We start from the raw sequence: 27899 nt of genomic DNA, 5'->3' as shown, positions 1-27899 counted from the left end.
GTCAGGAAGCTGTCATCAAGCAATACTTGGAGCCCATTTTCAGTTGCAGCAAAAGCGATAAACACAGTGGAAATGCCTTGGAACACGTTTATTAAAGCGCCCCCCAGAAAATAAAAAAATCCAAGTGCAACAAAAAGTTCCGGGTGGAAACGGCATCTCAAATCAAACAAATCAAAAGCTCCCTGAAGTTTTTTAACTTATCGCTGACGCCGCAGTAGTCGGATTCAAACAAAAAAAAAGGCCAATAATAGGTCGATCCTTGAGAGTTGGTCGCTATGAAACTGGTCCATTTGAGGTCAGCTGCTGCTCGCCGCCAAATGAAACGAGCTGGGAGGCACAGACGGCAACAGCCTGGCTTTCTGCTCTCCATCCATCCGTCTATTTGCGTGGCCGTGACGAGCCTCGGGCGAGCCTGGCTTTGCCCGCAACCCCCCCAGAACCCTCCTCCGCCCCCCCCCCCCCCTTTCAAGCACACATCGCAAATAGGCACGCGCAGAGAACTACGCTCAACGTCCGCGCTTCCTCCATACGCAAAATGACCCCAGCGACTGGGCGTGACCTTTGGCCTTTGCGTCAGGACACGCCGATGAGCTCCAAGCTGGCAGAAAAGCTGTCTGGCGCGGCCAGCTGGTTTTCCGTCCTGTCCGGATAACTTCGGGTCTTCTCAAAGTGGCTCTCCTCATGCCAACTCCTGCGAGAAACGCCGCGGTCGGACGCTCGGGGCTGCCGCGGCGGCGCCTCCGGCCCGCGAGCAAACGCCGCCGAGTAGAAGGGCGCCGTATCCGTGGGGGAGAGGCAACGGCGGACCCCCGGGGCCGGCAGGATGTCCGAGTGCCACCCTCTGAGGGTGCCGCCGGGCCAAGCTCCGGGTGCCCACCGGCGAGGGACGGCGGACTCGTCCCAACTTTGCTCAGAGACCTCCTCCACGGGGGAGAAGTGGCGCGCTGACTCTGGGGCGCCGTGGAGTTGGGCGGCGTCCTCCGGGCGGAGGCCGCCCGGGGCCCGCGCCAGCTCGTCCGGCCGAGCGGAATGCCGTCGACCGGCCGGGACCTGCTGTCCACCGGCCGGGACTTGTCGTTGCGCTTCTTGGGAGATCTTCTTTTCAAAGTCTAGCAGCTGACCCAGGAAGTTGAAGTTGGGGGAGATGCTGGGCCTCTTCTCCTTCACAAACCTGCGGGTGGACGGACGACACCGCCAGTCAGGAGCGCGTGGAGTCGGGAGCGCGGCGGCGATCCGGGCGGCGGCGGCGGCCACCTGTACGCCTCGTCCAGCGACATGTCCATCCGCTTCATGATGTAGGCGATAGCGATGGTGGCCGAGCGCGAGATCCCCGCCAAGCAGTGGACCAGCACGCGGGCGTCCGACGCCTCGGCCTTCTCTGTAAGGTACGGCACACGCACATGAAGAGCGAACGGCGACGGCAAGCGTGCCCAGAGTCGCGTGACCGCTTGCCGACCGATGAAGTCCAGCGAGGCGTCCAACCAGGGGAGGATCTTGTCGCAGAAGCCGTCGTCCACGGGAACCCTCAGGAAGCGCGAGTCGGCGATGAAGTCGGGTTTGGGGCACGTGTTGCTGGCGTTCAGCACGTAGGCGATGGCGTCGCGCTGCATCGCTTCCTGTCAGCCGCACACACACACACACACAGAAAGGCAGGCAGGCAGATGTCACGCCAGAAGCCACATCATCAGCAGGCGCAGCCACCTTGTTGAGGACGTCCCCCTGGCAGCCCAGGTATAGGTGCGGCAGGATGCGGGTGGGGCCCGGTGTCGCGGCCGGCGGAGACGACGGCCTCGCCGCCACCGCCGTCGTCTGCTTCCCCTCGCACAGGCACGCAAACTGGTGAGAAAACTGCGAGAAGCCGCCTGAGCTCACACAAGAAAGGGGGCGGGGCAGGGCAGGGCAGGGCGGGGCGGGGCAGGGCAGGGCAGGTCCTGTCAGTGCGCGTGCCGTTAAGAAAGAGCTGAGAAAAGTGCCCACACCTGCCTTGCGGGAAATTCCAACAAACAAGCCCTTCCAACTGGGCCAAAGCCCACTTCCAGAGCCAGCCACTCACTCACTCTGAGCACTCACCGGCCAGCAGGCGCACGGACGGGAAGTGCGGCTGGAGCTTGAGGAGCAGGACGGCAGCGAAGGCGTCACTGCGCAGTGCGCACGCATCCCACGAATCCTCATCGTAGACCACCAGCTGCAGGCCGGCCTCCAGCGCCACCTGAACAAAGGGCGGGCAGGTTCTGGCAGGTGGGCGGGCAGGTTCTGGCAGGTCGGGCGGGCAAGCAGGCAGGCAAGGCAGGCCAGCGCCACGTGAGCAGCCAGTTGAGACGGCAAGCAAGAGCGGGCATCACCTCTCTTCCGGCGGCCTGGCGCAGGACGTCCTTGACGTGAACTTTGTCCCGCTGCAGCCGGCGCTTAAGCAGCTTGGACGCGTTGACGTTGATGGCGTGGGCGATGCGTCGCGCGTTGAAGTCCGCAAAGGGTCGGCTGTCCACCAGCAGCACGCCCCCTGCTTGACCCGTGACCCTTCGGCCCCCCTCTAGCAGGCCCGCCAGCGCCTCCGCCGGCAGGGAGCGCACCCCGACGGGTGTGGGCGGCTCTGTCGCCAAAGAGGCTTCCGCCATGTCGCGACGGCCAACGCCGCGATGACGTCAGGCGCGGGAAATCTTTGAACAAAGGCGACAAGAAAAGGGCATGAAGCATGAAGGGCTGATGAAAAGCCAGAACACGGCATCGGCTAAGTTGACATTTGAAAATGGGGATCATCTCAACACCCAAGTGTCAACGTTCAAGACAAGTCACGATGAAACGCTCCGTGTCTCCGAGGCAACTCGAGTTGAGCCAAACGGACAAGTTGTCGTGACGTCACCGTACGTCGAGCCAAACTCGAGTCCATTTTGCGACTCACCGCTCGAACGTTCGACATCGGAGTCTTTCGAGGCCCAGAAGGGGACCCAACTTCAAACGTTGCCGAACAAAATCAGTTTTACAGGCGTTGTGTGCTCGCTCGTCCAAACTTTATCCGCGTCCAAAGGCGCTGAGGTCATGGCGGAGAAAAGAGCATTACGTCATCCCGACCAACTGGCGTCTCTTAAAGGCGCAGGCGCACATTACAATTCATTTCGAAAGAAATTACAATTACAACGACACTGTCTCCAAAATGGAAACTTCTCTGTGTTGCTCTTCTCCTTGTTTACCTAGGTTAACCTATGTTCTAAGTGTTTTGTGTGAGCATCGACGATGTCTTAATCAAGTATCTGTCTTGATACACTTTCGATGCAATATTATGGCCGCTGTCGAACTTCATTCACTGTCTTTGTGAACATCACATCTTCCCTAATTTTGCCCCAGTATTGAAGACGGAAGAAAAATAAAACACATTTGATCATCCATTGTTGTCATGAGAAATAAAGTTTTGAGGAGAAAAAAAAAGGGAGGCGTGGTAAGTGACGTTGTCAGCAAGCGCTGTGGTTTCGGGGCGGGCACTGCTTGTTGCCGTTGTTTTGGATCAGGACAATTGGTGCCGCCCTATACACTTTCGACGCCAACTGAGAGCCGACGTGCGAAAGGCCAAGCGGAGAGCCGCTCAAGTGGAAGGCCGGAGCCCGGCGGAGGCGAGCGAGCGAGCAGCCAAAAGCCTCGCAAACAATCCGACATGGAGGAAAATAACAAGGTGAGCTGAGCGGGCGGGCGGACATGTTTGTTTGAAATGGTCTCGTGACGTAACGGAACGGAGGAAGACCTTCAATTCTTTCGTCATGTGTGCGCCTGAGTGCAGATGCTGGCGGCGGGCAAAGCCAAGAAGCCCGGCAAGCGCGGTCGAAAGCCGGCCAAGATCGACCTGAAGGCCAAACTGGAGCGAAGCCGTCAGAGCGCCAGGGAGTGCCGCGCCAGGAAGAAGCTGCGCTACCAGTACTTGGAGGAACTGGTCTCCAGCAAGGAGAGGGCCATCTGCGCGCTCCGGGAGGAGCTGGACATGGTGAGACCGACGCAAGGGCCGTTGCTGCCCTCCCGATGCTTTGGCTCCTCCGTGCTGACGTCATGCCTTTGCTCGCAGTACAAGCAGTGGTGCTCGGCCATGGACCGGGGAAAGATCCCCTCGGAAATCAAGGCTTTGCTGACGGCCGACGACCAGCAGCAGCAGCGGCAGCAGCAACAGCAGCACCACCACCGGGGGCCTGCCGTGGGGGGAGGCGCAACCACCAGAACGGCCAAGAGCGCTAAGAACCAAAACGTCTCATGAGGGGTCACCGCCGGCCACCGCCCTGATATGAAGAAGATTTTGTCCTGACTTTGGAACATTTGCTGGACGCCACCGCCGGCAAATCGCAGGACACGTCCACTTGTCGAGCTGGCTACTTGCAGCTGTGCTTCAGAACTGTTGTCACACCTGTTCCTCTTGAAAATCAGCAATAATAAGAATTTAAAAAATCCAGTCAAGCCAACAATTGTCATCTGCTCAACCGAAATTTAAAATGGCCCATATTACAGCCAGGCAAAATCGCTTCTGAAAAGGGCGCAAACACAAAACGCAATCGAGAAAGGCAAGAGTGTGGAAAAGCCAGCCCTCGTACATCGTCTGATGGAGGAGAAAGGCGCGGCGCGCTTGTTTGTGTGCTCACGGACACCGGCGTGGCGTCTCTTTTGCGGTCTACAACGGTGCGACGGCTCCAATGTGCAACCTTTACCGCCTTCTAGTGGTGAATTCATACGTTACACCTGCTTCCATCCAAAGCGCGTGCCGGCGGAGCCACACTCTTGGCAATCCTACCACAATGTCTTCGGCATGCATCGAGAGTGTATTGCATTGCATTGGGTCAGTGAGCCAGCGAATTCGTGATGTCGCCTATGTAGCAGAAAGACGGCGGGCGACGAGCGTACTGGACTTACCATTATACATACATACACACACAAAGCGATGTTTATAGAGAATGACATTTCGCGCAGGATTGAAACGAAATGTGGGCTTTTCTTGTGAAAGATGACGACAAAATCGAAACGTTCTACACACAGTCATGGAAATGCAAAATCTCAGCTCCCTTGACTGTGGCGCCCGCCCGAGCGACAAGATAAGTGGAACGTGAAGCGTGAAAAGAAGAAGCCAAGGCCCCCCACCCCACCCCACCCCAAGATGCATTTGGGTTTGTTTTCACGGAGAAGCCACATGAACATGGAATTTGGATCTTGAGAAAAGGCAGTCGAAACGTGACCGAAAAAACAAAAACACCCCTGACAGACAACACATTTGCTTCTCCTTGAAAACAATGAGTTACCGCCAGCAATACAAAAAGTCACTGTCAATGGATTTTCCGTCTACGTTTACCCATAAAGCAATATGCGCACGAGCTGGCCCTTTGGAAAGCTTAGTCCATCGGGGGCCTTCCGAGAGGCCGACTCTTTGTTGGGCATACCGTCGAGGCCCGCCCCAAAAGCGCCGTCAAGCCCCACGTTAACGCCCTGGGTTTTGCCAGCCCCGCTGCCTCGGCTGAGCGCGTTACACAAAAGTATTGTGGGTGGCCCAGGCCAGTTTCTTCTGGTCTTTGGCGACGCGCCGGAAGCTTGCAAAGGTGGCGCCGGCGTCCTTGGCGTTGACGGGCGTGTTGACCACCCCCACGTAGTTCTTCTTGGCCAAGTGCGAGCTGGCGGTGATGGTGTAGGCGTCGCCGCGGTAACACTTGACCGAAGACATGCAGAAGGTTTCCCGCATGCCACGTCGGAAATTGGCGTTGTAGACCGAGTACAAGGTGGGCTTGGAGGCGGCCGAGCCAAAGGAGATCCAGGCCACGGCGGCGAAGAAGAGCAGCCCCCGGCGCCGCCCGGCCTCCTCTTGCGGGTGCCACAGCTGCGCCAGGTAGAAAGGCGTCCACGTCGCAAAGAAGAGCCAGTTGAGCACCAGGAACATCTTGATGGTCTTCACCTTGGTGCGAGGGACCGTGTTCATGCTGCGCCGCACCGCGTGGCCGTCGGCCCCGAACCTCCAGATGTGGCCGACCACCCGCCGGTAGAAGGAAGCGATGAGCGCCGCCGGGAGAGCCAAGCCCAGCAGGAAGTGGGCAGCGGCGTACCACACGCCACCCCGGCTGTCGGGCAGAAAGAAGAGGCAGTGGTGACTGTCGGCCGGCGGCGCGGCGGCGCCGTAGAAGAAGATGCACGGCGCCGCTAGGGCGGCGGCCAGCAAAGCCGACGCCAGGATCATCTTCTTGGCCTTCTCGCGGGACACCTTGAAGCTGAGCGGGTACACAATGGTGTAGAAGCGGTCCACCGAGATGGACAGCAAGACGTAAACCTGCACGCCGGGGCACAGGTGCTGCACGTAGCGGGTGGCCGCGCACGCCGCCGCGCTCAAGGGCCAGCGCCCCCACGCCACCTGCACCAGAACCAGGGGGGCGCCGCCCACGCTCAGCAGCAGGTCGGCGCAGGCGATGGCCACCACAAAGTAGTTGGTGGTGGACTGCGCTCGCCGGCTGCGGCGGATTACCAGGCACACCAGCGCGTTGCCCAAGACAGACAGCAGCCACAGCGCGCCCAACACCAGTGCCAGTGCCGCCACCTCGCCCGACGTCAGCCCGTCCTCGGCCGCCCGGGCGCGGGGGGAGCTCGCCGGGATGCCGGAGGGCACGGGTGCCGCCGCCGTGCCGTTCTCCATCTCAGAGTAGTTGAAGGACGCCGCCGGGTACGAGAAGGCCGGCGCAAACAGCGAGTGCTCCATGGCCTCCGTGTTAGCCCACGAGTACACCATCTGAAGCACAGCACATGATGCTTAACGTTAGCAAGGGCACACGGCCAGACCGCAACGCTTGGGAGGCTACTTTTTACGAATAATGACGCCAGCCACTACAAGAATTCATTCAAGCATTCAAATATTTTTCATTCACTGCAAAAAAACCCTAAACGGCCCCCTAAGTTAAGTGCAGTGGCTGGAGTCCAATATTTCTCTTTTGACAGAAAATGAATATTGGACACCTCCATGAATTAATGAAGGAAAACTAAATTTCCATTTAGTAATGCGAAACATTCCTCATTTGAGCAGGTTTGAGGCTAACGCGCGTTTAACAGGAAGTGACGAGCGGGCGGGCGCGCGCGCGCACACAAATGACGAGCCGAGCACCGCCCCCTGCGCGCCCCCGTCTGCCTTCAACGATTAAGTCTCAATTAGTCAATCACATGAGAGTGCGGGTGCGCGGACACGTACCTCCAAGCGAGCCGCACAATGATTCAAAATAGCTGATAACCGATAAAGCCCTCAGAGCGGGAGATGAAGATGACAAAAAGGAGGACGAGGCGACTTGGGTCCATCGTGTCCGTGCGCGCGCGTGTGTTGATCACTGGAGGAGGAAGATGAAGAGGAGGAAGAGCGTTCCTGGGACGTACCAAGTCATGTGTGAGGGGGGCATAACCCGGCCCCCCTCAAAAGGAACGCCCACCCAAATTGGAAAAGGCGCGTTACACACATACGTATACACATCCATGCAAATACATTTGGCTCACACACCCACAGCATTTGCTTACGTGAAAAGAAGTTGCTGTCGCAGCAGCATGTCATCACCATGGCAACAGCATCACCATAGCAACCAGCACAGGGCAATGCGTCACGTGACAAGTCGTCAATGGCTGTTTGTCGGATTGGTTTTGTAGTTTTGGATCTTTTTATTGGACCTTGATCATCATCACATGTACAAAGCTGAGCTGCCATTGAAATATTTACAAAAGAGCAGCAGCTATTTACAAAAGCAAAACTTTTGCCGTGGCGTGCTGTGCCGTGCCGTGCCGTGGTTCAACCCCGCAAAGCTCCGTCCAGCGTCAGCGTCCCGAATCTGAAGAAGAGCAGCAGAGCGCCTTTCAGCACCTCCCGCCAAGCTTCAAGCTAAGAGCCGGCCGGGCCTATTTTTTTGCACGCGGAAAAAAGAGCGCCACACCCGGACGGCCACCAATCGAGCGACGGCAAAGGCCAACTTCAAAACAAGAGCAACTTGACTTACCTTTATTGTCCTTTGGGCTTAGTTTTGCGCTACAACACGGCTGCTAGCGGGCTCGGGGAATTACGGAATACAGGGCCTGGCCAAACGTACCGGCGACCCGACAAAAGGCCAGACTGCGCCCGCGCGCTTGAAGCTCGCCTAGACTTGGAGCGGCCATCCAAAGGATGACGCGACGCTACGCTAGCACACGCAGCGGCGAGCAGAGTGGCGTGACCTTTCCAGGAAGTGGTTGTTCTCAGCCAGTTCCTTGACCACACCCTCCATCTCCTCCTTCAGCTTCTTCATCCTGCCAAACAAACACACACACACACACAACGGTCAGAGATGTCATCCCGATGTGGCGAGAGTTGCGCTTCTCTCACCCCAGCGTCATCTCCACCAGCGTGTTCTGGCTCAGGTACGCCTGAGGCTTGAGACCGCTCAACACCAACGGAAGGACATGGGCGGGAATTTGCTCCTGCAGCTGGACGCGAGGCGACAAAAACAAAATCAGACGAGGGGCTGAGGCATCAGACGCTCGCTGGCTCTCTCTCTCTCTCTCTCGGGCCCACCTTAGCAGCTCGCTCCATCAACACGCTGACTTCCTTCTCGATGCCCATGAGTTGAGTGGTCAAGGAGAGCAGCTGCTTCCTCACGTGGTGGATCTTCCTGTAAGCGCCTTAGTTTAGCCAAGGCAAGTGGCGGCAGTGAGCGGCTGGCTGACCTCATGGACTCTTCGCTCTTAGAGATGAAGAGGCGGTACTTCATGGCGCACTCCTCAGTGAACAGGGAGCGAGCTTTACTGGCGTGCAGGACCAGCTTCTGCCTGTGGTGGCAAACAAACGCCAGAGTCCAAGCCAGGCGGTGGCAGCGGCGGAACGAGGGGGGGAGGACACCTACTTGTCAAACTTGTGGATCTGCTCCTCGTTGTACGGCAGACCTGAAAAGACACGCACGCATGCACATGCCTGAGAAGAGCCAATGTTGTTGTGTACTGGAGGTGTACTGCAGGTGTACTGACGGCGCTCAGCTTTGTCCTTCTTGAACTGTTGGTAGATGGCTGTGATGGCATCCAGTAGAACTCTAATCTTTTCCACACTGCACACATATCACGGCGGTCAGACCCTAACCCGTATGGAGCCGTTCGCGCATGCGGGCCAGGTGGGCCGGCCGGCCGGCGTTTCCTACTTCCTGTCTTGGGGGTGCGTGCCCACTTGCTGCGTCCAGGCGTCGCTCAGCAGACCTCCTGGGAGGAACTTGGCTTTCAGGTCCTGTGCGTTTCGATCGATTGGTTCCAGCGAGCTGCTGATCTGTGCGCACACACACAAGCAAAGCGTGCCAGACGGCGGCGGCGGCGGCGGCTCCCTCCAAGTTGTCGGGCAGCGCCCCACTCACCCTCACGACTTTCTTGTGCATGTCGGCGATCTCGTCGTACTCGGACGTCAGCATGTCAGCTTGCACGAGGACCTCCAACCTGCTCACGCACACAAAAGGCATGAAAGCGGCGCTCTTCAGGCGGTTGGCTCCGGCCGGCTGCGGCTGGCTCACAGCTGCTTGGTCTTCTCCAGCATCTGCGTGGCCAAGCTGCACAGGTGGAACACCTCGGACTTTTTGTGGACAATCTCGCTGTAGTCCTCCTTCATCAGTTCGCTGTCGGACACCACAATGGGTACCGTCATAAGAGTCACCCTCCTCCTCCTCCCTCTCCTCCTCACCAACTCACATGAGACCGCGGACTCCTTTGCGCACCAGTTCTTGGTAGACAAGCAGAGACTCGGACGTTTTCCAAAGGTGTCCAACATCCCCTGCGAAGGTCTGAACCGAGGACAGGGGGGGGGGGGGCATGAGTGCGAGTCTACCTTTGGAGGCAAGCGTAACGCACGCACGCACCTTGGCGTAGCTGGCGTCCAGGTCCAGGTCATAGCGGGGCTGCACTTTGGGGGGACTTGCTGCGAACGAGACAGGAGGAGTGGCAGCGCCGTCGTGAGCGGCGCCGTCATGTGAGGCGCCGCCGTGGAGGTTACTTACGGTCCTCGAAGATGAGCCCCACGGTGGCCACCGGGTCTCTGCTGACCAACATGATGGGGTTGTCCCTGGTGGTCTTGGGGAAGCTCTTGGCCTGGCGGTTGGGGTCCAGGACCAGGCGCCGGCCCTCGTAAATCAGCTCCTGGTTGTGCGGAGGGATGCTGGTCCGGCGAGACAGCAGCTCCTGGAACAGTGCCGCCCTGTCGACAGCATGGGGGCCGGGTCACGGGGTGAGCGGGACGAGGTGCGGCCGCGCGGCTCGTCCCAGCTCAGTCCAGCCTAGCCTAGCCTAGCCTAGCCCAGCCCAGCACTCTCACGTGTTGTACTCGTGGATGTAGACGTGGTGCAGGGTGGCCTGCTGCAGGCTGAAGACAAAGACCACCGCCCGGTGCAGGATGTCATTGGTCTCGGCAAAGAACTGGTCGAAGCCCCAACACTTTTCCTGGTCAGCTTCCAGGATGTTGGCCAGGACCGGAGTCAACAGACTCTGCAGACCCCTGACGGCCAGACCAACCACACGTTGGGCCACGCCGACAGTGCGGCCCGCGCAGACGGGGCGCCACTGACTTGGACAAACTGCAGGACACGGGCATCTCGGTGCTCCACTCGATCTTGCCGTTCTCAGACTTCTGGTGACCCGAGATGGTGCCGGACGGCTTCTCTGTGATGATCTTGTACCTGGCGCAGCGAGAGCCTGAAAATGTTTGCCAGCCCGCCAGCAGGCCGCCTTCGAGGGACTTACATGACTTCTTGGTTCCTACGTGGGCCCTCAAAGGGTCTGAAGGGCAGGCTGCCGGTGGCGGCGTGGTAGAATGTGACGCCGATGCTCCACAGGTCCACGGTGGCGCCGTACTTCTTCTGGTGGTCCTTCCTCAACACGGCGCGCTCGTACATGTCGGGATGCTGCCGGACAAAAGGGCCCACCGAGTGACTCGGGAATGGGTGGTCGGGGCTACCCGCTTGCCATTTTTGAAGTGGCCCAGATCAACGATTGGCCACCCAGAAATTTTTGTATAGCCAACTACTACGCTACACGGGACGAGACAGTTGGAGCGGCCGGCAACGGGGCCCCGACGGCCGCCTCACCAGGTACTCCTCGGTCCCGTAGAGCGACACAAACTGCTCGTCGTCCTCCAGTTCACGGGCGGCTCCGAAGTCGGTCAGCTTGTAGACGGAGCGTCCGTCTTCGCCAATAACGCGCATGATGTTGCCAGGTTTGATGTCGCGATGCACGATGCCATATTCCCTTAGGTGGTTCATTCCCGCCACTGGAGTCATCAAAGAGAGGCGTGAGCGAGCCTGCGGCGTGAGGGCAGAAGCGCCGGCCGGGCGGAAGCGCCGGCCGGGCGGAAGCGCCGGCCGGGCAGAAGCGCCGGCCGGGCAGAAGCGCCGGCCGGGCAGAAGCGCCGGCCGGGCAGAAGCGCCGGCCGGGCAGAGCGCCGGCCCTCACCGACGTCATGCAGGACGATGAGGAACTCGTCTTCGGGGAGGCCGTAGGCGTTGGACGACTCCTCCAAAACGGTATAGAGACTCCCGCACGGACAGTACTCCATCACCAGGACCTTGTGCCGCGTGTTGGACTGAACGCAGCACACAAAGCCAAACGACAAAAATGTCATTTAGCGGATGCTTGTGGCATGCATCTCACGTGGGCTTCCTGAACAACTTGGAGCTGTCTCCAATCACGACTCAATGTGTAACTTGACGTCACACTCCGCCAATGCCAAAAATCACTTGCGAAGCGCCAAATATGGCTTTGCTTTGCAAGTTCAAGCGCCCAAGTATCAAATCTTACAACACTTGACTTCTTGAATCGCTTCCGTCCATCACTTTCTGGGTGCCTCGCCTCACCAACGTATGTATAGTGGCTGCCGCGTAGGTCAAAACGGGGAATACAAGGGCAAGGTGAGCTCCTCGTTGTGTACCAACCTCCTCCTCGACGGCAAAAAGCTTGACGATGTTCTTGTGGTTGAGCTTCTTGAGCACCTCAAACTCTCGCATCTGCACGTCCAGTGGCCTCAGGAAGCTCAGGTTGTTGAACACTTTGACCGCATACAGGTCGCCCGTTTTCTGGAAACACCTCACACAATTGAGACAAGCCACCAGCCGGCTCCGCAGCCCGCGTCCGTCCGGCCACCCAGCCGCCCGCCGCTCCACCCAGCCCACCCACCCACTCACCCACCCACTCACTCACTCACTCACTCACCTTGTGTCGGCCGCGATACACGTTGGCCGTGGCGCCCTGACCCAGAAGGTCCGAAATGAGCCACAGGTAGTTGGTGGTGCTCTGCATGATCACGACCTACCTGCGCACGCACACAGTAATTATAGCCTTCCCGTCAATCTCCTTGCGATGACGTCAGAGCGGGAAGTCACCGCCAGTCTTTCGCTTTTCCGCGTTTTCGCCGTGACCCGGAAAAATGCCCAAAGTGCTCGTTTGTTTGCAGTCACAACGCCGAAGCGTCCGAGTGACGAAGCCAAATAACGTTTACTGACAAGCGAGCGGAGCGAAGTTCAAGCAGCATTTCCGGCCTCTGTTCCGGACGGGCAACATGGCGGCCCGCTAACAAACCAGCGCACGGCATCAAAGCTGGGGTGCCGGTGACCAAGCCGAGTGCTAAAGGACTAAAAGCGATGTGAAGGGTGAAAAGGGAGGGGAGTTTTGTGGTTTAATACAATGGAGAGGAGGACGCCGACTTACCCTCGTCGCTGCAACAGTGCTTCCTTTTCCGCTCTGATCTGGTCACGTGCCGTACGAGCCAATCACAGCGGAGACAACGTCACCTGACGTCAACAAACTCGAGTTCTCTCACCGGCTGGCGACTTTGAGATGACAGTCATACGTTGACAATTGTTTAAATGGTGGATTTCTGGATACCAGGAAAAAGAAAAACATTCACATTTCCCTCTCTTCTGGCTGAAAACCCCCCAGCATATTAATTTCGTGTGAAAAAGTCACGGGCAACCAATGTTCACTCCATCAGTTCAAAGGACTATCGGTGCCATGTGTGAACAATAAATGTTGCTGCCGCTCATTAAACAAAGCATTTGATCAAATCCAACTTTATCTAGGTCTATTCTAATACTCCGACAAGCGGCAATCGGACTGCTTTTCTTCTTGATTCCATGTCAATTATCCTCGGACAGCGTTGACGTTAACTTGGAGGAGAACGGAGGAATGACAGACACTGAGACGGCAGAAAGTACAAGGTCACTCACTTTATGTTGGACAAAAGGAAGGAGAAGGACAGGAGCGGCTAACGGTGGCAGCCGGATGGGCCAAAGTAGAGGATGAACAACCAAACGCTGAATAACAGAAAAGACACCAAGCCGGGGCCAAACGCGCCGCCGTATTTGCTGAGCCGGCGGCTTCGCAAACTGTCACAAGGAAGGGCCGGGAACCGTGGCTCCGAGTGACGGCTCAATGTCATTCTTTCCGCAGGTTGAGGTACGCAACAGAAGAGAACAAACATGGTCACGCTCATGAGAGATAGAAAACGAGGAAAGAGCGCTTTACAAGGTAGCGGCTGCTGCTGCTTCTCGATAACGTATAGCTTATGAACGCACCGCACAGCAATGCTGCGCTGCTGAAAAACACTTGCTGTTCAATTGCTCAGGCACAAGATGGCTGCTCGATTGGGACTGGGGGGGGGGGGGGGGGGGGGCGATTGGTGGGGGTTTTCTTGGGCGAACCGGCAGGGATGGCGCTCGGGGCGAACCGGCAGGGATGGGGCGGCTGGAATGGCGGACGCTCCGTATTTGGCGTAGTGTGTCCTTTAAGGCAACTTCTCTGTGTGTGATTTGAATAAAAGCTTTTCTTAAAAAATGTACAAACGTCAGAATACAAACCTCTATAGCATCATCAGTAAACGCTGTATAGAAAATATATAAATGTTTTCCTCTTTTTCAATGTACAAATGTTCCGCAGCAGCCGGCCTGGCGTTCCCATTTTTAACCTCATTTATGCACAATTGCTATTTACACTGGGGGGAGGGAGGGGGTCGAGCTTCGTCACGGGTTCAGGACGAGTCCGTGCAGGGTGAGGGCGGGGGCGGGTAGAGGTGGTGCGAGTAACTGCGCTCGGTGTAGGGCGACGGCGGGCAGCTCTCGCAGTTCTCCTCGGCCGACAGGTACTGGCTGCGCGGCGTGGGCGGCGGCGGGAAAGGCTCAGAATCGTAGTTGAGGTCGCTGGCGTAGTCTTTGGCCGCCGCGCGGCCGCCCGCAGACTTGAGCGGCGCGCGGCGGCCCGGCGTGTAGTCACTGTCGCACACGTCGGTGCTGCACGGCGTGGTGGGAGGGGCAAAGTGGCGGTACGTGTACGCCCGGTAGCTGCGGGACGTACGACATAGGTTAGCCACTTGCAAAGGTGCCCTAGTGCGTGGGGCTGAGCGAGCGCATTCTTTTTCTCCAATTCCAAATGCATTACATCAATGAATGAGACAAAAGCCAATGCTTTCAAATCAAAGGACTTTTTTGCTGACTTTCTTATGCAGCTTTTGGAAACCCCCTTTGTTGGCTGGAGGCGTACCTGTAGGATCGGTGCGTGGACGGGCTGTTGGACGAGTATCCGAACTCCAGCGTATACTGCGAGCGGACGGTGGCGGGAGAAGGAGGCGGGTTCAGGATCTAGTGGCAAGACAATTATTTCGCACGGTCATTCCCTCGATTTGAGGGTCCTCCCCTCATGTGTAGAAAGGTTCTGACCGGAGGGAAGTAGGCGCCTTTGGTGCTGGACGAGCTGCTGGATGAGGCGCCGGTGATGTGGGCGCGGTCGTACGGCGGGCCGCTGCTGCCGCCCATGATGCTGAGCGAGCCGATGGCCGACTTGCCCCCGGACATGACTGGCAGAAACGACAAGCGGGTTAGCTAGCGCCGGAGGGGGTGGCGGGGCTCCCCGGCCGGCGCCTCACCTGGCAACGAGGCGGACAGGGGGGCGGCGTGCGGCACGTATCCCAGCGGCACCGAGGAAGGCCCGTGGACCACAAAGTCGTTGGCGACCGTCTCGCTGTCGTCTTTCATCTGAGGGCACAGCACGCGCTGGCACACAAAGTAGACGGCGCCCACCAGGAAGAGCGCCATCACCACGCCCACGATGGAGCCCACCGTGTTGTTGGGCGGGGGCGGCTCCTCCGTGGAGTCTGCTGCACCGGGAAGAAGGAGATGAAGGACGGCGAGGGTGCGGAAGCGGCGAGCGACCGAGCGAGCGTCTTACAGCAGCCGATCTCGTCCGAGTTGTCGGCGCAGTCCACGTTGTTGTCGCACTTGTTGTGCTTGCCGACGCACTGGCCGTTGGCGCAGGCGAACTGGTCCGACGGGCAGCGCACTGAAAGGCAGAGCGACTTGAGCGACGAAATCGGCGGGTGGGCAGCAGGCGAGCCTCACCTTCGCAATTGTTCTCGTCGGAGCGGTCCTGGCAGTTGACCTCGCCGTTGCAGCGAAGGCTGAGCTGGATGCACTGGCGGCTGTCGCACTGGAACTCGCTGTCCGAGCAAACCGGGCAGTCCACCTCGTCGCTGATGTCGTCGCACTCGGCGTAGCCGTCGCAGCGCCACGCCTGAGGGATGCAGTCCACCTCGCCCGAACGGCACGAGAAGTGCTCCGGGGAACACGTGGGAGGCTCTGAGGGGGCGTGACGAAGAGCGTCAGGGAGGGTGGGCGGAGGCGGGGACAGACGCGGGGACGGAGGCAATCACCTCCGCAGGACAGCTCGTTCTGCAGCAGCACCAAGTGGACGGGACAGGAACAGCGGTTGGTGCCGTCACCCTTGACGATGCAGATGTGCGAACAGCCGCCGTTGTCCCACGTGCACGGGTGTTTACCTGTCACGGCACGCCACGCCGAGCGCACGTCAGCCATTGGCCGCCAATGAGCTTTTTCACTCACGAGTCCACGGATTTGGCACAGCCCCGAATAAAAGGCTCTATTTGGCTCACCGTAGTCCCTCATGTCGAGCTCGCGCACGGCGTGGATGTCGCTGAGGTAGGCCACCCGCGCCTGGATCTTGGTGCGGCCCTTGCGCGTGGTCTTGTCGATGCGCTCGATCATCTGCTGCTGCTTGTCGATCCAGTACAGGTGCTTGCCAAACACTGTCAGGCCCACAGGCTGCAGGATGTTGGAGTCGGCGATGACGATGCGATTGGCGCCTGCTCGGGCGGGGGCGGGGCAAAGGAAAACAAGGCGCTCGGGAACTCGGCCAACAAAACAAGTAAGGAACTGAGGAGGGGGAGGGCGGGCGGACGGGAGGAGCGGGACACGCGTTAGCCCGGCGTCTCATACCGGCCAAACATGAGCCGAGACCGTTTACGGTGAAATTGCTCTCAATATTAGACAAATGTTGTACTTCCCACAGAGCACGTCTGGGTTGATGTGCACTGCAGAGATCAGCCACTAGAGCGCAGTGCAGCTTTTGGAGCGGCCATGTTCGACGAGGACGCCGCCGCATACCTGACAGGTCGCTGCTCTCGATGCGCCGCAAGTCCGAGTCCACCCAGAAGAGCTTGGCCAGCTCGTTGTCCACGGCCAGCGCCACGGGCTTGCCCAGGCCGCTGAAGAAGAGCACCTCGCGCTCCGTCCCATCCAGCGCCGCGCGCTCGATAGTGGGCGAGCGCTCCAGCAGGTTGGTGAAGTACATGTACCTGAGACGACACAGGCGTTCAAAATCCCCCCCAAAAAAGCCAAAAAGGCGTCGGGCTCCTCCTCGCGACGACATCTGCAAAGTTCATCTGCGAACCGCACGCAGATTACCGGCCGGACCCGGCCCGAAGCAAAGCCAAGGCTGCAATTACCGCTCCAAACAAATGAGCGGAGAGAAACAAAAAAAGGAACACAAAGAAAGCGGCCATCGTAGGCCTCGCTCAACAGCAAGAAGAAGAGGCAGAGAAGGCTCTGGCTGGCCACGCACATCTCTCTCGCTCTACTCACCCTCGCTCGGGGTTGACCACGATGGCGCGCGGCTTGTCGTGCGGGCCCCTCAGCACCACGCCCACGCGGCCGCCGTCGGTGCGCGTGACGTTGATGACGTTGCTGAGCTCGCTGGTCCAGTAGATGAAGCGGCTGTAGATGTCGATGCTCAGGTCGTACAGCTGCAGGCCCGACACCACCGTCATGCTCTGGCGGCGCACAAAGAGACAGCGGACCAGCGTTAGCCCGCCAGTATTTCAAACGGCGGCGGCAGAATGTGTCTCGGCCTCGCCACCTGGTTGCCGTCCTCCTGGGCGCGACGCACGACGTTCTGCTTGGAGTCGATCCAGTAGAGCTGCTTGTCCAGCGGGTCGTAGTCGATGGCGCGCACGTTGCTCAGGTTGTGGATGGGCAAGATGATGTCGGGGCTCTGTTGCTCGTCCATCACCATGCGGTTGATGGCCGTCTTCTGGCTGAAGAGCAGGAAGGACGTCGGCGCTGAAAAACAACAAGCGGCTTAAAAGGCGGCGCGGTGCGGTGCGGCGCGGCCCGCTCGGCTCCTCACCGTTGCAGGTCTTGTTGTCGTAGCCCAGCGAGAAGTGGGCGGGGCAGCCGCACACAAAGCCCCCGACAGGCACGGCCAGGCAGAGGTGCGAGCAGTGGCCGTTGGTGGAGGCGCAGGCGTTCCAGCCGCCCTGGCGGGACGAGTGGAACACCAGGATGTCCATGACGTAGTCCAGGTGGCCCTGGATGACGGTGCGGTTCTGCCCGCTGGTCTTGTTGGCCCGCTCGATGCTGCGCTGGCTCCAGTCCGTCCAGTAGATGTAGTCTTGGTACTGAGTCAGGCCGAACGGGTGAGGGAGGTCGTCGGCGATCACCTCGCGGTCCTGACCTGAAGATGAAACCAGGTCTCGTCATTACGGGCACGGCACCAGCCGCTAGTCAACCGCGACTGCCGGCCCGTCTCGCTTCCTTCCTTCCTTCCTTCCTTCCTTCCTTCCTTCCTTCCTTCCTTCCTTCCTTCCTTCCTTCCTTCCTTCCTTCCTTCCTTCCTTCCTTCCAGTCCTTTCTTTGTCGGGCATCGGTATCTCACGAGAGAAGCTCCACTTATTGCGAGTTGCCCGCCACAGGCGACCGATTTGTTAGCCACGAATAGGTCAGGTCGAGCCTCACCGAGCATGTCGGACGACTCGATGAGCGTGGTGTCCAGGTCGGTCCAGTACAGGCGGCGCTCAGCGTAGTCGATGGTGAGTCCATTGGCTCGGCCCACGTCCGCCACCAGAGTGACGCGACCGCTCCCGTCCATCGCCGCTCGGTCGATCTTGGGCTTGCCGCCCCACTCGGTCCAGTACATGTAACTGAGGAGGAGACGGCTGGGCTGAGCGGGGCGGGGCGGGGCCGGATCGGGCGGGCGGCAAAGCGGGACTCGCGCTCACCCTTGGGCCGGGTCCAGCGCCAGCGCCCTGGGACTGTCCAAATCCTTCCAGACCAGGACCTGCCGATGCTGGCCGTCCAGTTTGGCCACCTCGATGCGGTTGGTGCCCGTGTCGGCCCAGTATAGGTTCTTGCCCAGCCAGTCCACCGCCATGCCCTCGGGGTAGTCCAGACCAAACTCCACCACGTGCTCCAGGGCGCTGCCGTTCATGAAGGCCCGGCTGATGGTCTGCGAAGAAAGGCGCATAAGGGCTTTTAGCGCACAGACGGACAGACGGACAGAGGCGCCGGACGGAGCACCTTGCGGGTGATGTCGGTCCAGTAGATCCTGTTGTCGGTGACGTCAAAGTCGAGGGCGGAGGCCTCCTTGACGCCGGTGAGCGGGATGGCCACGTTGTTGTTGTTGGTCTCCAGCGAGATGCGGCGGATGTCGGTGTGGCGCGAGAAGAGCAGGAAGGCCTCGGGCACGATGCACGTGCGCATGTCGGCGATCAGCTCCAGCCCGATGGGGCAGCCGCATTGCGCCCCCTGCGGCTTGAACAGGCACAGGTGGCTGCAGCCGCCGTTGTTGTGGGCGCACGCGTTGCTGCCTGACGAGGAGGCAAAGGGGCAAGCGACGGTCAGACCCGGCTGGCCGGGCGCCGCCTAGCAAACGACAGCTCCAAAAGTCCCACCAGCCAGCGAGTTTGACGACGTACTCACCGAAGGCCCGGCGGACGTAGGCTGCCTTGAGGCCCATGAGGTCCGGCAGCTGCTCGATGATGACCTCGCGCTCGGCCGTGTGCTTGTGGACGCGCTCGATGCTGCGCCGCTGCCAGTCCGTCCAGTAGATGAAGTCGCCCAGCAGCGTGAAGCCAAAAATGTGAGGAAGCTTGTCCTCCACCAGCACCCGCCTCGACGTCCCGTCCATGTTCATCACCTAACACAGTGCCGGACGGGGAGGGGGGGGTCTTCATTTGTTGCCCATGAGCCAACGCCCATTTGGCTGACGTGGCAAATCCTCTTTCCCACATCATGCATGGCTAGCTATCATATAGAAATATAGCTATGAGATATAAATATATCTATGATATACGTAGAAATATATCTATATATACTTTGTGTGTGTGCGCGCGCACATAAACGTTTCTTTCCATGGTGAGCCAAAGGGTTTGACCACCGTGTGGCGATGTTTGGCTTTCTGCTTCTATTCTAAACGGAGCCCACCACAGCTGCAGCACAGCCACAATCGCAACCAGATGTGGGAGCTGGCCACGGAAAGAAAAGAAAAGAAAGAAAAATTACGAGACCTGGAGGGAGGGAGGGAGGGAGGGAGGGAGGGAGGGAGCGAGGGAGGGAGCGAGGGAGGAGGTCCGAGTCGCAGTGGGGCGGGCGGGGAGGCAAGAGGAATACCGGTCGGCCAATCATTTGCCATTCAAGAAAAAGGAAAGCGCCTACTGACGTGGACCGGAATCGCAGACCTTGTCATTCCTCATGCGTGACTCACCTCGATCATGTCGGTCTTGGCGTCGCCCCAGTAGATCTTGCGCTCGTCGTAGTCCAGCGCCAGGCCATTGGGCCAGCCCAGCGAGGTGTTGACCAGCACCAGCCGCTCCGTGCCGTCCAGGTCGGCGCGCTCAATCTTGGGCACCTGGCCCCAGTCGGTCCAGTACATGTACCTGAGGCGCACCACGTCAGGTCAAGAACTCGCAAGCGGATAGCCCGGTAGCGCGCCTGTCCGGATGGAATCTACATCAAACGCTCACCCGGCCACGGGGTCCAGCACGATGGCCCGGGGCTCGTCCAGGTCCTCGGAGACCAGGATCTTGCGCATGGTCCCGTTGAGACGGGTGACCTCGATACGGTCCGTGCCCGTGTCGGTCCAGTAGAGGTTGCGCGCGATCCAGTCCACGGCGATGCCGTCCGGGTGGCTGACCTGCGAGGTGACCACCAACTGGGCGTCGCTGCCGTCGGGCAGCGAGCGGCGGATGGCCTTCACATCGTCGTCCGTCCAGTAGATGTAGCCGTCCACCGGGTCGTAGTCAATGGCGATGGCGTGCCGGATGTCGTCCACCTGCAGGATGATGGCCGTGAAGTCGGGCGTGTCCAGAGAGATGCGGCGCAGGTCCGTCCGCCGAGCCAGCAGCAGCATGCGTGTGGCGCCTGCAAAAGCCCAGCATCAATTGGGGGTTTCTTCCCGTGGCCCGGCCCGCTTTTGCCCCGACCGACCGTCTCGGCAGGTCCTGTTGTCGTGCAGCAGCTGCACTCCGGTGGGGCAGGCGCAGCGGAAGAAGGGCTCGGCGGGCGACAGCAGGCACAGGTGAGAGCAGCCGCCGTTGTCCAGAGAGCACGGCGTGCTCGCTGAAACGCCGCCACAGACCGTTGAACGTCGGCTAAGGAAACAAGCAGCGCCGCGGCGCCGGCCGCTTGGACTCACTCTGGCTTTGCCGCTTGGCGCTGAAGACGTGGATATCCATGGGCGAAAAGATGTCCGAGTGGACCACGCGCTGCCGGCCGCCGTCGTGCTTGGCGCACGAGTGGATGGAGTGCGTGTTCCAGTCGGTCCAGAAGAGCGTGTCCTCAAAGAGGGTGAGGGCAAACGGGTGAGGCAGCTTGCCTTTCACCACCACCTCCCTGAAGGAGAACAGAAACATGGAGGAAGCGTCTCATGATCAAATTTTCTTTGAATTTGTTGAGCGGTTGCCCGGGTCGTTTATTTGGGGGGGAGGGGAGGTTGGCAGCCCCCCCCCCAACCATTTGTTTTGGGTGCAATGCCGTGCAAGGCCAAGGGATGGCGACCCCCATACATTGTCACGTCAGCTAGCACGCTAGCTTCAAAAGCTTTGACCGCCAATTGTCGGCTCTCGATGGCAGATTTGACCTGTATTTTCTGGAGGGGGGTTGCCGTACTGCCAGAGCTGCATATTTTTTGCCGCCAAAACACCAGCCGTCCGCAATTCAAGTGATGCGGCTCGCAACGTGCCAAAGCGTAATGCTAGCGAAGGCGCTTTGAAATATGGGCCCGGGCGCTTTTGCGCTGAGAGCGGCGTGACGCGGGCCTGAGCGTAGCAGCAAATCACACATATGTTTTCCATCAACAACTGCCCCCACCCCCCCACAAGCACATGTGATTTTTGGGGCTGCTTCTGGTCCTTCTCCATTACTCACTCACGCAGGCAGGCGAGCAAAGACGCAGAAGGCTCGGGTCGGTACCTGTTGGTGCCATCCAGGTGGCAGCGGTGGATGAAGCTGTGCTTGGCGTCGGCCCAGTAGAGCTTGCGCTGCTCGTAGTCCAGCGTGAGTCCGTTGGGCCAGTAGATGTCGCGCTCCACGATGACGGAGCGATCGGTCCCGTCCATGCCCGCCCGCTCGATCTTGGGGATCTCGCCCCAGTCGGTCCAGTACATGAAGCTGCCGCCGTCGCAAAAGGCGCCGTCAGCGCACCGTGGCGAGAGGTGTATAGGTGCGCGACGGGCAAACAAAGGGGCGGCTCCCCTCGCTACTCACCCTCTGGCGGGGTCCAAGGCGATGGCCCTGGGCTGGTCCAGCTCCTGCCAGAAGAGAACCTTCCTCAGGCTTCCGTCCAGCTCCGACACTTCGATGCGATTGGTCTCCGAGTCAGTCCAGTAGAGTTTGGCGGCCAGCCAGTCGCAGGCCAGTCCATCGGGTGAGGCCAGGCCGGGCACCACCGTGTGCACCGTGCTGCCGCCACCCGCCCGGTCCAAGACAGTGCGCTTGATGGCCTCCTCGCTCACGTCGCTCCAGTAGATGAGCCCCTGCGAGAAGACGTAATCCACAGCCGCCGCGTCCTCCAGGCCGCCCACCACCACGCTGGCGTTGGCGCGCTCGCGGGACGCGTCCACCAGCCGCAGGTCCCGTCGGTTGGCGTACAGCAGCAGCGGCTGGCCTGAGGGCGGCGACCAAAAAACAAATCCTCGTCTGAACGGGGATCAGTCGGAAATGCGAACGGCAAGGCCAGAAACCCCAAGCGACCGTCGAGAAGCGGAGAAAACGGCCGACCGACTCTGCAGCCGGCCGGCGAAAGCTCGGGCTCCGAGAGAAGTGTCGGCGGATGTCCGGCAAACAACCTCGAAGGTGCGTTCGGGGCGAGCCATCTAAGGCCCCTCGAAGTCGAGGGCGAGCGCGGCAATTTATGTATCAAATCGAGAGGCCACCGTTATGGCTCATCCGCGAGGTCTCGTCGAACTTCGAATCTGCCCGACTGTTGCAAGTGCGGCCCCTCCACGCCAAACCTTCTCTCGACTCTGCAAATTCTCCCTGTTCATTTGCGAGCATCTGCTTTGAGTTTGGAAAACGATGGTCAACATTTTGGACAGTTTCCCCGTCCGTCGATGGTGCGATATGACCGAAACGGGAACTGAATCCTCCTCCTGAATTTCAGTTTGAGCTTTTGGGAAAAGTTAAACTTTTAGAAGAGAGAGGGAGCGCTCAGATATCATGGCTAGCAGCAGCAGCAGCATCCTCGGCATGTCTTTTGGATAAAGACCGTTTCAACGAGCGTGTTTGTCCCGTCGCTTGCAGCGTTCGGCTCGGCGTTGCTGCGTTTGTGTTGTTGTGCAACGCGCACGCACGTACGTACGCACGCACGCACGGACGGACGGCAATTAAAAGAGGAGGAATGGATAACGACGGGGGGGGGGGTGAAGAGATCCGAGAGCCAAACGATGCGGAGTGGGGAGGGCAAAGAAGCGCAGTCCTGGGGGACGAGCGAGGTTATTTTTCAGCCAACTTGGCCAAAGTGCTCTGCTCGCCTCGCCTAGCCTAGCCGAAGACGGGCTAGCGGGGCTAGCGCTAGCACGTCGTCTGATGCCCTGACAAAGTAGGAGCGCGAGCAAAAGCGCTCGGGCCGCGAGCAGCACACGAGCTATCAGGAGCCCACGCAGCCCACTCGTGAGCACTTTGAGGCCGACTCGAGTCAAGTGCTTGGGCGGCCGATCGGGCGGTGGACTCACCTCGCAGCGGGAGGCAAAAAGTGGAAAACAAGAGCGTCCGCAGCACCGCAGCCATGCTGCTCACGGTCGCTGGCTTCTTCCTCGTCCTTCGTCGGCTTGCGCTCGTCGCCGCCTCTCGTTGCTCGTCAGCGGCCAGCGAGCAAAAACATCTCGCTCGCTTGGCTTGGCTGAGCCAGCGAGCGACCCGCCTGCGTTTGCGTTTGCGCTTGCGCCTGCGCCTCCTTCTCAACCTCAACCTCGGCGGCGGGCGGGCGGCCTCGAACGTAAACTCCTGGCCTGGCTGGCTGGCTGGCTGGCCGGCCGGCCGCTGCTTCCTCCCTCCTTCGACGTCGCACAAGTGGCTCAGGCGGTGGCCGGGGCGCTCGGACGTTCCATGGCTCGGCTGGCGTCGTCGTCGTTTTTCGGCCTTTGTCGTTCGTCTCGGGCTCGTTGTTGGCTTGTTTGCTTCCAGGCGCGACGCTCCAACTCTCCCGAGGAAGCCGAAGCACGCCAGTACATTGTCCTGGCCTCTCAGCCTCCGCCGTATCCGTCCGCCATCTCCGCTATTGTCGGTCGGACGAGCGAGCGAGCGAGCGAGCGCCTCGAAGGCCAACCAAACCAAATGATCGCCGAGCCGCGCGCTCGACAACGTCGTCGTTCGGTGGCAAGATGAGACCAAAACACATCCTAGGAAGGAAGGAGAAAGGGAGCCGCTGCACACGCAAACGCACTCACATTCCACAGGGACTACTTTCTCTCCCGCTTGGACTGCTGCAAACTTCCAACAACTTTTTTTGCCATGCACCAACGCGCCCTGCTGCTATTCTAATATTTCACATTTACCATTATCGAGTGCGATTACGTCCTATTAAACAATTCAATCACATCCACGTAAATAAACTCGTTGGAGCCTACTGCCATCACGGGAGTTCAACGAAAATAAACCGCCTCTGCGCAAACCCACATTTTCAATGTAAAATTCTATTTGTTGCACTTTTTTCCTCTACAGCAAACAATAGCCCTAAAATAGTCACTTTTCACCATGGCACGATTTAAAAATGACTTTTCAAAATGAAAAACAATCGTTCCAATTTTAATGCGTACAAGAAGAAGATACTCTGAAAAAAGCCTTGCTTGATTGGAGAACAAGATTAGTTTTGGATTAAACCCAATAGCAGCATGAACAATCTGAGCAAAAAATTGATGGGGGGGGGGGGGGGGGGTTGTGCCGAGCGATTGGGCCAGTTGCTGCCGCCACTATGTGGTCAAGGTGAGCACTACAATTGCTAAGAAACGCTCGCCATTCATGACAACCAAAGCGTCATCTTAAAACGAAGTGTGTGTGTGTGCGTGCGTGTGTGTGTGCGCGCGCGCGCGCGCTTGTAAGCAGATGAACAACATGCCGGTGATGGACAAGTGCAACGAGTCATTCATCAAGAGACAACTGACTGAATCTCAAATGACTATTTGGAGAATCCGTTCATCATTTGGAGCCACTGTTGAAGTTAAACTTGTCAAATGGCTCAAGATTTCAGCCTCTCTGACAACACGTTTGTCAAGTCCTCCATGAAAGCAGAGTGAGAAAAACGGAGATCTCCTCTCTGTCAACACCCCATTTGACTTTGCACAACCATTTTTCTGACGGATGATACGGACGGGGGGGGGGGGGGGGGGCAACCCGTCACCCAATCAGAGTGGATTGTCCGTTTGAAACATGGAAATAAGAGAGTCATTTTTCATCCACCATTCAGTGGCGATTCGAAGAAGAGGAAAGGACAGCAAGTCAAGTCCCGCGTGTCGTCGGCGAGCGTCTTCCTGAGTTTGCAGATATTCTCCCCGCTCGCCGTGTCCCGCCATTTATCGCTCGCCGTGGAGCGTCGCCGGCCGCTTCACAGGTCGTAGTGGAGGTCGGTGAGCTCCAGCCGCGTGTAATGGCGTCTGTCGAAAGACTCCACAGCCTTGCGCCCGCCCAGCGCCACAGCCAGTGCCAGCATCAGCGCCACGGCGCCCGCCACCAGGAACGCCACCACGCCGCTCTTCGGCGCGCCCGATGACATTTTGCCGCCGCTCTCCTGGGAACCTGCCGGCACCTTGGACGCCTGACTACGCCTGCTGCCGGATGTTATCGGAGTGGCTGCGGTCAGACGTGACGAAGGCGTTGTCAGGAGAGGAGGGCTCGTGCTCGTGGTAGGAGAAGGAGTCACGGGTGCCGCTGAAGGAGAAGGTGTGGGAGGCAGAGTCTTGCTGCTAGGAGGCGGCGTTGTCGTCGTGGTTGTAGGAGACTGCGGCTTGGACGTTGCAGCGGCGGGAGTTGTCGTCACAGGGGGCGGAGTCGTAGCGCTCGTAGGAGGTGCGCTCGCAGCAGACGTCGTAGGCCGAGGTGTGCTCGGAGGAGGCGGAGTGCTCAATGGCGCTGCGGCAGCAGTCTTTGGTGCTGCCGCAGCCGCCGCCACTTGACTTTTTGGCTTCTGGTCACTTTTTGCCTTCTTTTGCTTCGTAGCCGCCTTGTCCGCCGACTTGGCGGCCGCCACGGTCACGAAAACGTCTGGGCCGGCGGCGATGGTCAGTGCGGGCGCGCTGGCGATCGAGGTCGCGGCGGGACGGACGGTGCTTGGGTGGATCACACCTGGGGGGGAAACCACAAGAAGAGCAGAACGTGAGCGCTACCGTCCGCTTTTGAAAGCTCATTGGACGAGACCCGGACGTCGTTCTGGTCAGCAGGTGTCGGTCGCTTACTTGCGAAGGCGCGGCCGTCTCCCGAGACGCAATCACGGAACGTTGTTACCTTTGAAGATGTCGAAGGTGCGCACGCCGGGCGGCGCCTGCATCAGCGGACAGTCGCGCTCATTGGGACAGTGGTACAGGAAGCAGTTGTCCTCGCCGCCCCCGCCACCATGCTTGTTGCCATTAAACACCGCCACGTTGCACTTGGCGCCTGCGACGACACCGAGACAATGAGGACGGCGCCGCGACATCAAGGCGATGAGGGGGAGACGTGGCCCTCACCCGCTTGCACCCGCTGGGAGCAGCAGGCCAGCACGCATTCCTGCTCGCTCTTTGCGGATCGGGCGGCGGCGGTGACGCCGGCGGTGACGCCGGCGGTGGCAGCGAGCGCCACCCTGGCGTTGACGGCGGCGTTGGCGTGCTGCCGGGAGAAGCAGCTCTCGGGTTGGGAGCGGACGCACGGCGGGGCCAGAGCCAGGACCAGCGCTAGGACCAACGGCCGAGTCATGGCGGAAGGCGGGTCGACGGCCTTGTCGCTCGTCTGCAAGGAACAAAGGGCATCGAGGTCAACGTGAAGCGCAACACACCTACATACATATGTCGCCCGCCCGCCAGTCACAAAACAGGACACAAGGACAGACCCAATTCGATGGACTGGTCACCGGACTGCCCAGTCTGGCAGTGGCCGAAAGCAAAAACTTTGACAAGTCAACAAGCCGTGCAGGGAGCGGGCAGGCGGGCGGGCAGGCGGACGAACGGTTAGGCAGGCAGCCACGCAGGCAGCCACGCAGGCAGGGAGGCAGCCAGCCACGCAGGCAGGCAGCCAGCCACGCAGGCAGGCAGGCAGGCAGGCAGCCAGCCACGCAGGCAGGCAGGCAGGCAGGCAGGCAGGCAGGCAGCCAGCCAGCCACGCAGGCAGGCAGGCAGCCAGCCAGCCAGCCAGCCACGCAGGCAGGCAGGCAGGGAAGACGCAGGCAGGCAGGGAAGACGCAGGCAGGTGTCACTTTGGGCTCGGGCCCACTCCAAAGACTCGACGGTGACCGTGACAGCCCACGAGGCAACAAAAAGAGGCACACCAAGAGGCGTCCAATTTGGATTCACGCAGACGAGCGAAAAACACGTGCAGACCTGGCCCGTCAACTTCTTCTAATCGTTAGCAGGACCTTTGGGCGTCCAAAGTGCAAAAGGACTTTGGCTGCACGCGCGCTGACGTCAGATCGAGCGCCCGAGTGGACTTTGCATCGAGCCGAGTGATGGCCGATCGATCCCTCCCTCATCCTCGTCCTAAGAGGCTCGCTAATGCTAACGCAGCTCGCTCGCCGTTCAAGCCAACTCCAAAATGTTCCTCCGCCGCTCGGAGTCTTTGTTCGACAGACGGTGACGTCACCCGCCCAGTCGCCATTCTTCGCACAGAATCAAACGGCAGGCGGGCGGTCCCATTGCTTGACGTCCGTCCATAATCTCACGCCGCTCCCCGCTTCCGTCCGCAGGTTCGATCGCTCCTGGTACCGCCAGGCTCCGGCGCGGCGCGATGCACACGCCCCCGTCCACGCACATACACGCACCTGCCGGATGCAAAGTTGATCGCCCGGATGGGTTCAGTCGCCAGCCGAGTGGTCCTCCCTCCGCCGGGGTGAAGCAGCCAGGCGAGCCGAGCCGAGCCGAGGCGAGGCGAGATGAGACCAGGCCAGGCGAGTGGAGGCCGCCGGCAGCTGCTCGTCTTACGAGACGAAGAAGCTCGCTGGTTCCGAGCAGATGACCCATTTTTGGCTTTGTCCTCCGGGAGGGGGAGGGGGATGCAAGTGGGCGGGGTGCCACACGCTGGCTGGCTTTTCAGGACTGCAATCCGTTTGTCTGAAAGTTCTTTGTCATCATTATTTGGGTCTCACTTTGATTCGACTCATTGATTTGGTCTATTCTTGCCTTAGCGATTGCT

The 27899-nt window shown here is 59.5% G+C and overlaps 6 protein-coding genes across 12 annotated transcripts; 1 reads left to right on the top strand and 5 right to left on the bottom strand.

The window, feature by feature from the left end:
* Positions 1-73: 73 nt before the first annotated feature.
* On the bottom strand, positions 74-3325 carry dusp16 (dual specificity phosphatase 16). Of its 2 annotated transcripts, XM_061268633.1 has the most exons (7): positions 2900-3316; positions 2343-2657; positions 2071-2209; positions 1702-1862; positions 1457-1616; positions 1255-1378; positions 74-1171 (listed from the first exon to the last, which is right to left on the bottom strand). In XM_061268633.1, the coding sequence occupies exons 2-7, from the start codon at positions 2613-2615 to the stop codon at positions 574-576; spliced, it is 1455 nt and encodes a 484-aa protein (XP_061124617.1). In that variant the 5' UTR covers positions 2616-2657; positions 2900-3316; the 3' UTR covers positions 74-573. The 2 variants fall into 2 exon arrangements, with proteins under 2 accessions (XP_061124617.1, XP_061124616.1); XM_061268632.1 differs by having other exon boundaries at positions 74-1378; positions 1457-1862; positions 2900-3325.
* A 202-nt stretch (positions 3326-3527) lies between these two features.
* On the top strand, positions 3528-4426 carry crebl2 (cAMP responsive element binding protein-like 2). Its single transcript, XM_061268645.1, has 3 exons — positions 3528-3664; positions 3770-3970; positions 4049-4426. Exons 1-3 carry the CDS (start codon positions 3647-3649, stop codon positions 4232-4234), a joined length of 405 nt encoding a protein of 134 aa, XP_061124629.1. The 5' UTR covers positions 3528-3646; the 3' UTR covers positions 4235-4426.
* Positions 4427-4940: 514 nt separating this feature from the next.
* Positions 4941-7467, bottom strand: gpr19 (G protein-coupled receptor 19). The gene is made up of 2 exons (XM_061268641.1): positions 7184-7467; positions 4941-6730 (listed from the first exon to the last, which is right to left on the bottom strand). Exon 2 carries the CDS (start codon positions 6728-6730, stop codon positions 5486-5488), a length of 1245 nt encoding a protein of 414 aa, XP_061124625.1. The 5' UTR covers positions 7184-7467; the 3' UTR covers positions 4941-5485.
* Positions 7468-7614: 147 nt separating this feature from the next.
* Positions 7615-12761, bottom strand: tbk1 (TANK-binding kinase 1). The gene is made up of 21 exons (XM_061268631.1): positions 12676-12761; positions 12181-12280; positions 11904-12044; positions 11425-11554; positions 11061-11242; positions 10717-10877; positions 10542-10652; positions 10292-10471; positions 9978-10174; positions 9840-9898; positions 9673-9764; positions 9498-9599; positions 9345-9423; positions 9138-9259; positions 8971-9047; positions 8850-8889; positions 8674-8775; positions 8522-8618; positions 8333-8433; positions 8185-8256; positions 7615-7805 (listed from the first exon to the last, which is right to left on the bottom strand). The coding sequence occupies exons 2-21, from the start codon at positions 12265-12267 to the stop codon at positions 7766-7768; spliced, it is 2172 nt and encodes a 723-aa protein (XP_061124615.1). The 5' UTR covers positions 12268-12280; positions 12676-12761; the 3' UTR covers positions 7615-7765.
* A 412-nt stretch (positions 12762-13173) lies between these two features.
* lrp6 (low density lipoprotein receptor-related protein 6) lies at positions 13174-23828 on the bottom strand. Of its 2 annotated transcripts, none has more exons than XM_061268618.1 (23): positions 23261-23828; positions 21795-22194; positions 21501-21698; positions 20725-20921; positions 20517-20648; positions 20054-20450; positions 19795-19966; positions 19011-19227; positions 18609-18898; positions 18311-18537; positions 18048-18232; positions 17440-17766; positions 17170-17372; positions 16896-17083; positions 16419-16609; positions 15908-16117; positions 15668-15793; positions 15357-15593; positions 15187-15297; positions 14885-15112; positions 14679-14815; positions 14503-14600; positions 13174-14303 (listed from the first exon to the last, which is right to left on the bottom strand). In XM_061268618.1, the coding sequence occupies exons 1-23, from the start codon at positions 23313-23315 to the stop codon at positions 13994-13996; spliced, it is 4836 nt and encodes a 1611-aa protein (XP_061124602.1). In that variant the 5' UTR covers positions 23316-23828; the 3' UTR covers positions 13174-13993. The 2 variants fall into 2 exon arrangements, with proteins under 2 accessions (XP_061124602.1, XP_061124601.1); XM_061268617.1 differs by having other exon boundaries at positions 14885-15115; positions 23261-23825.
* Positions 23829-24311: 483 nt separating this feature from the next.
* On the bottom strand, positions 24312-27880 carry mansc1 (MANSC domain containing 1). 5 transcript variants are annotated; one of them, XM_061268639.1, is made up of 4 exons: positions 27529-27880; positions 26246-26504; positions 26025-26174; positions 24312-25865 (listed from the first exon to the last, which is right to left on the bottom strand). In XM_061268639.1, the coding sequence occupies exons 2-4, from the start codon at positions 26469-26471 to the stop codon at positions 25129-25131; spliced, it is 1113 nt and encodes a 370-aa protein (XP_061124623.1). In that variant the 5' UTR covers positions 26472-26504; positions 27529-27880; the 3' UTR covers positions 24312-25128. The 5 variants fall into 5 exon arrangements, with proteins under 5 accessions (XP_061124623.1, XP_061124622.1, XP_061124624.1 ...); XM_061268638.1 differs by lacking the exon at positions 27529-27880 and adding an exon at positions 26605-27522; XM_061268640.1 differs by lacking the exon at positions 27529-27880 and adding an exon at positions 27040-27522.
* Positions 27881-27899: the final 19 nt, after the last annotated feature.

Source organism: Syngnathus typhle, linkage group LG21, assembly GCF_033458585.1.
Source record: "Syngnathus typhle isolate RoL2023-S1 ecotype Sweden linkage group LG21, RoL_Styp_1.0, whole genome shotgun sequence".
Lineage (NCBI taxonomy): Eukaryota > Metazoa > Chordata > Actinopteri > Syngnathiformes > Syngnathidae > Syngnathus > Syngnathus typhle.
The sequence above is the reverse complement of the archived record's forward strand: the minus strand, read 5'-3'. Positions and strand labels throughout refer to the sequence as shown.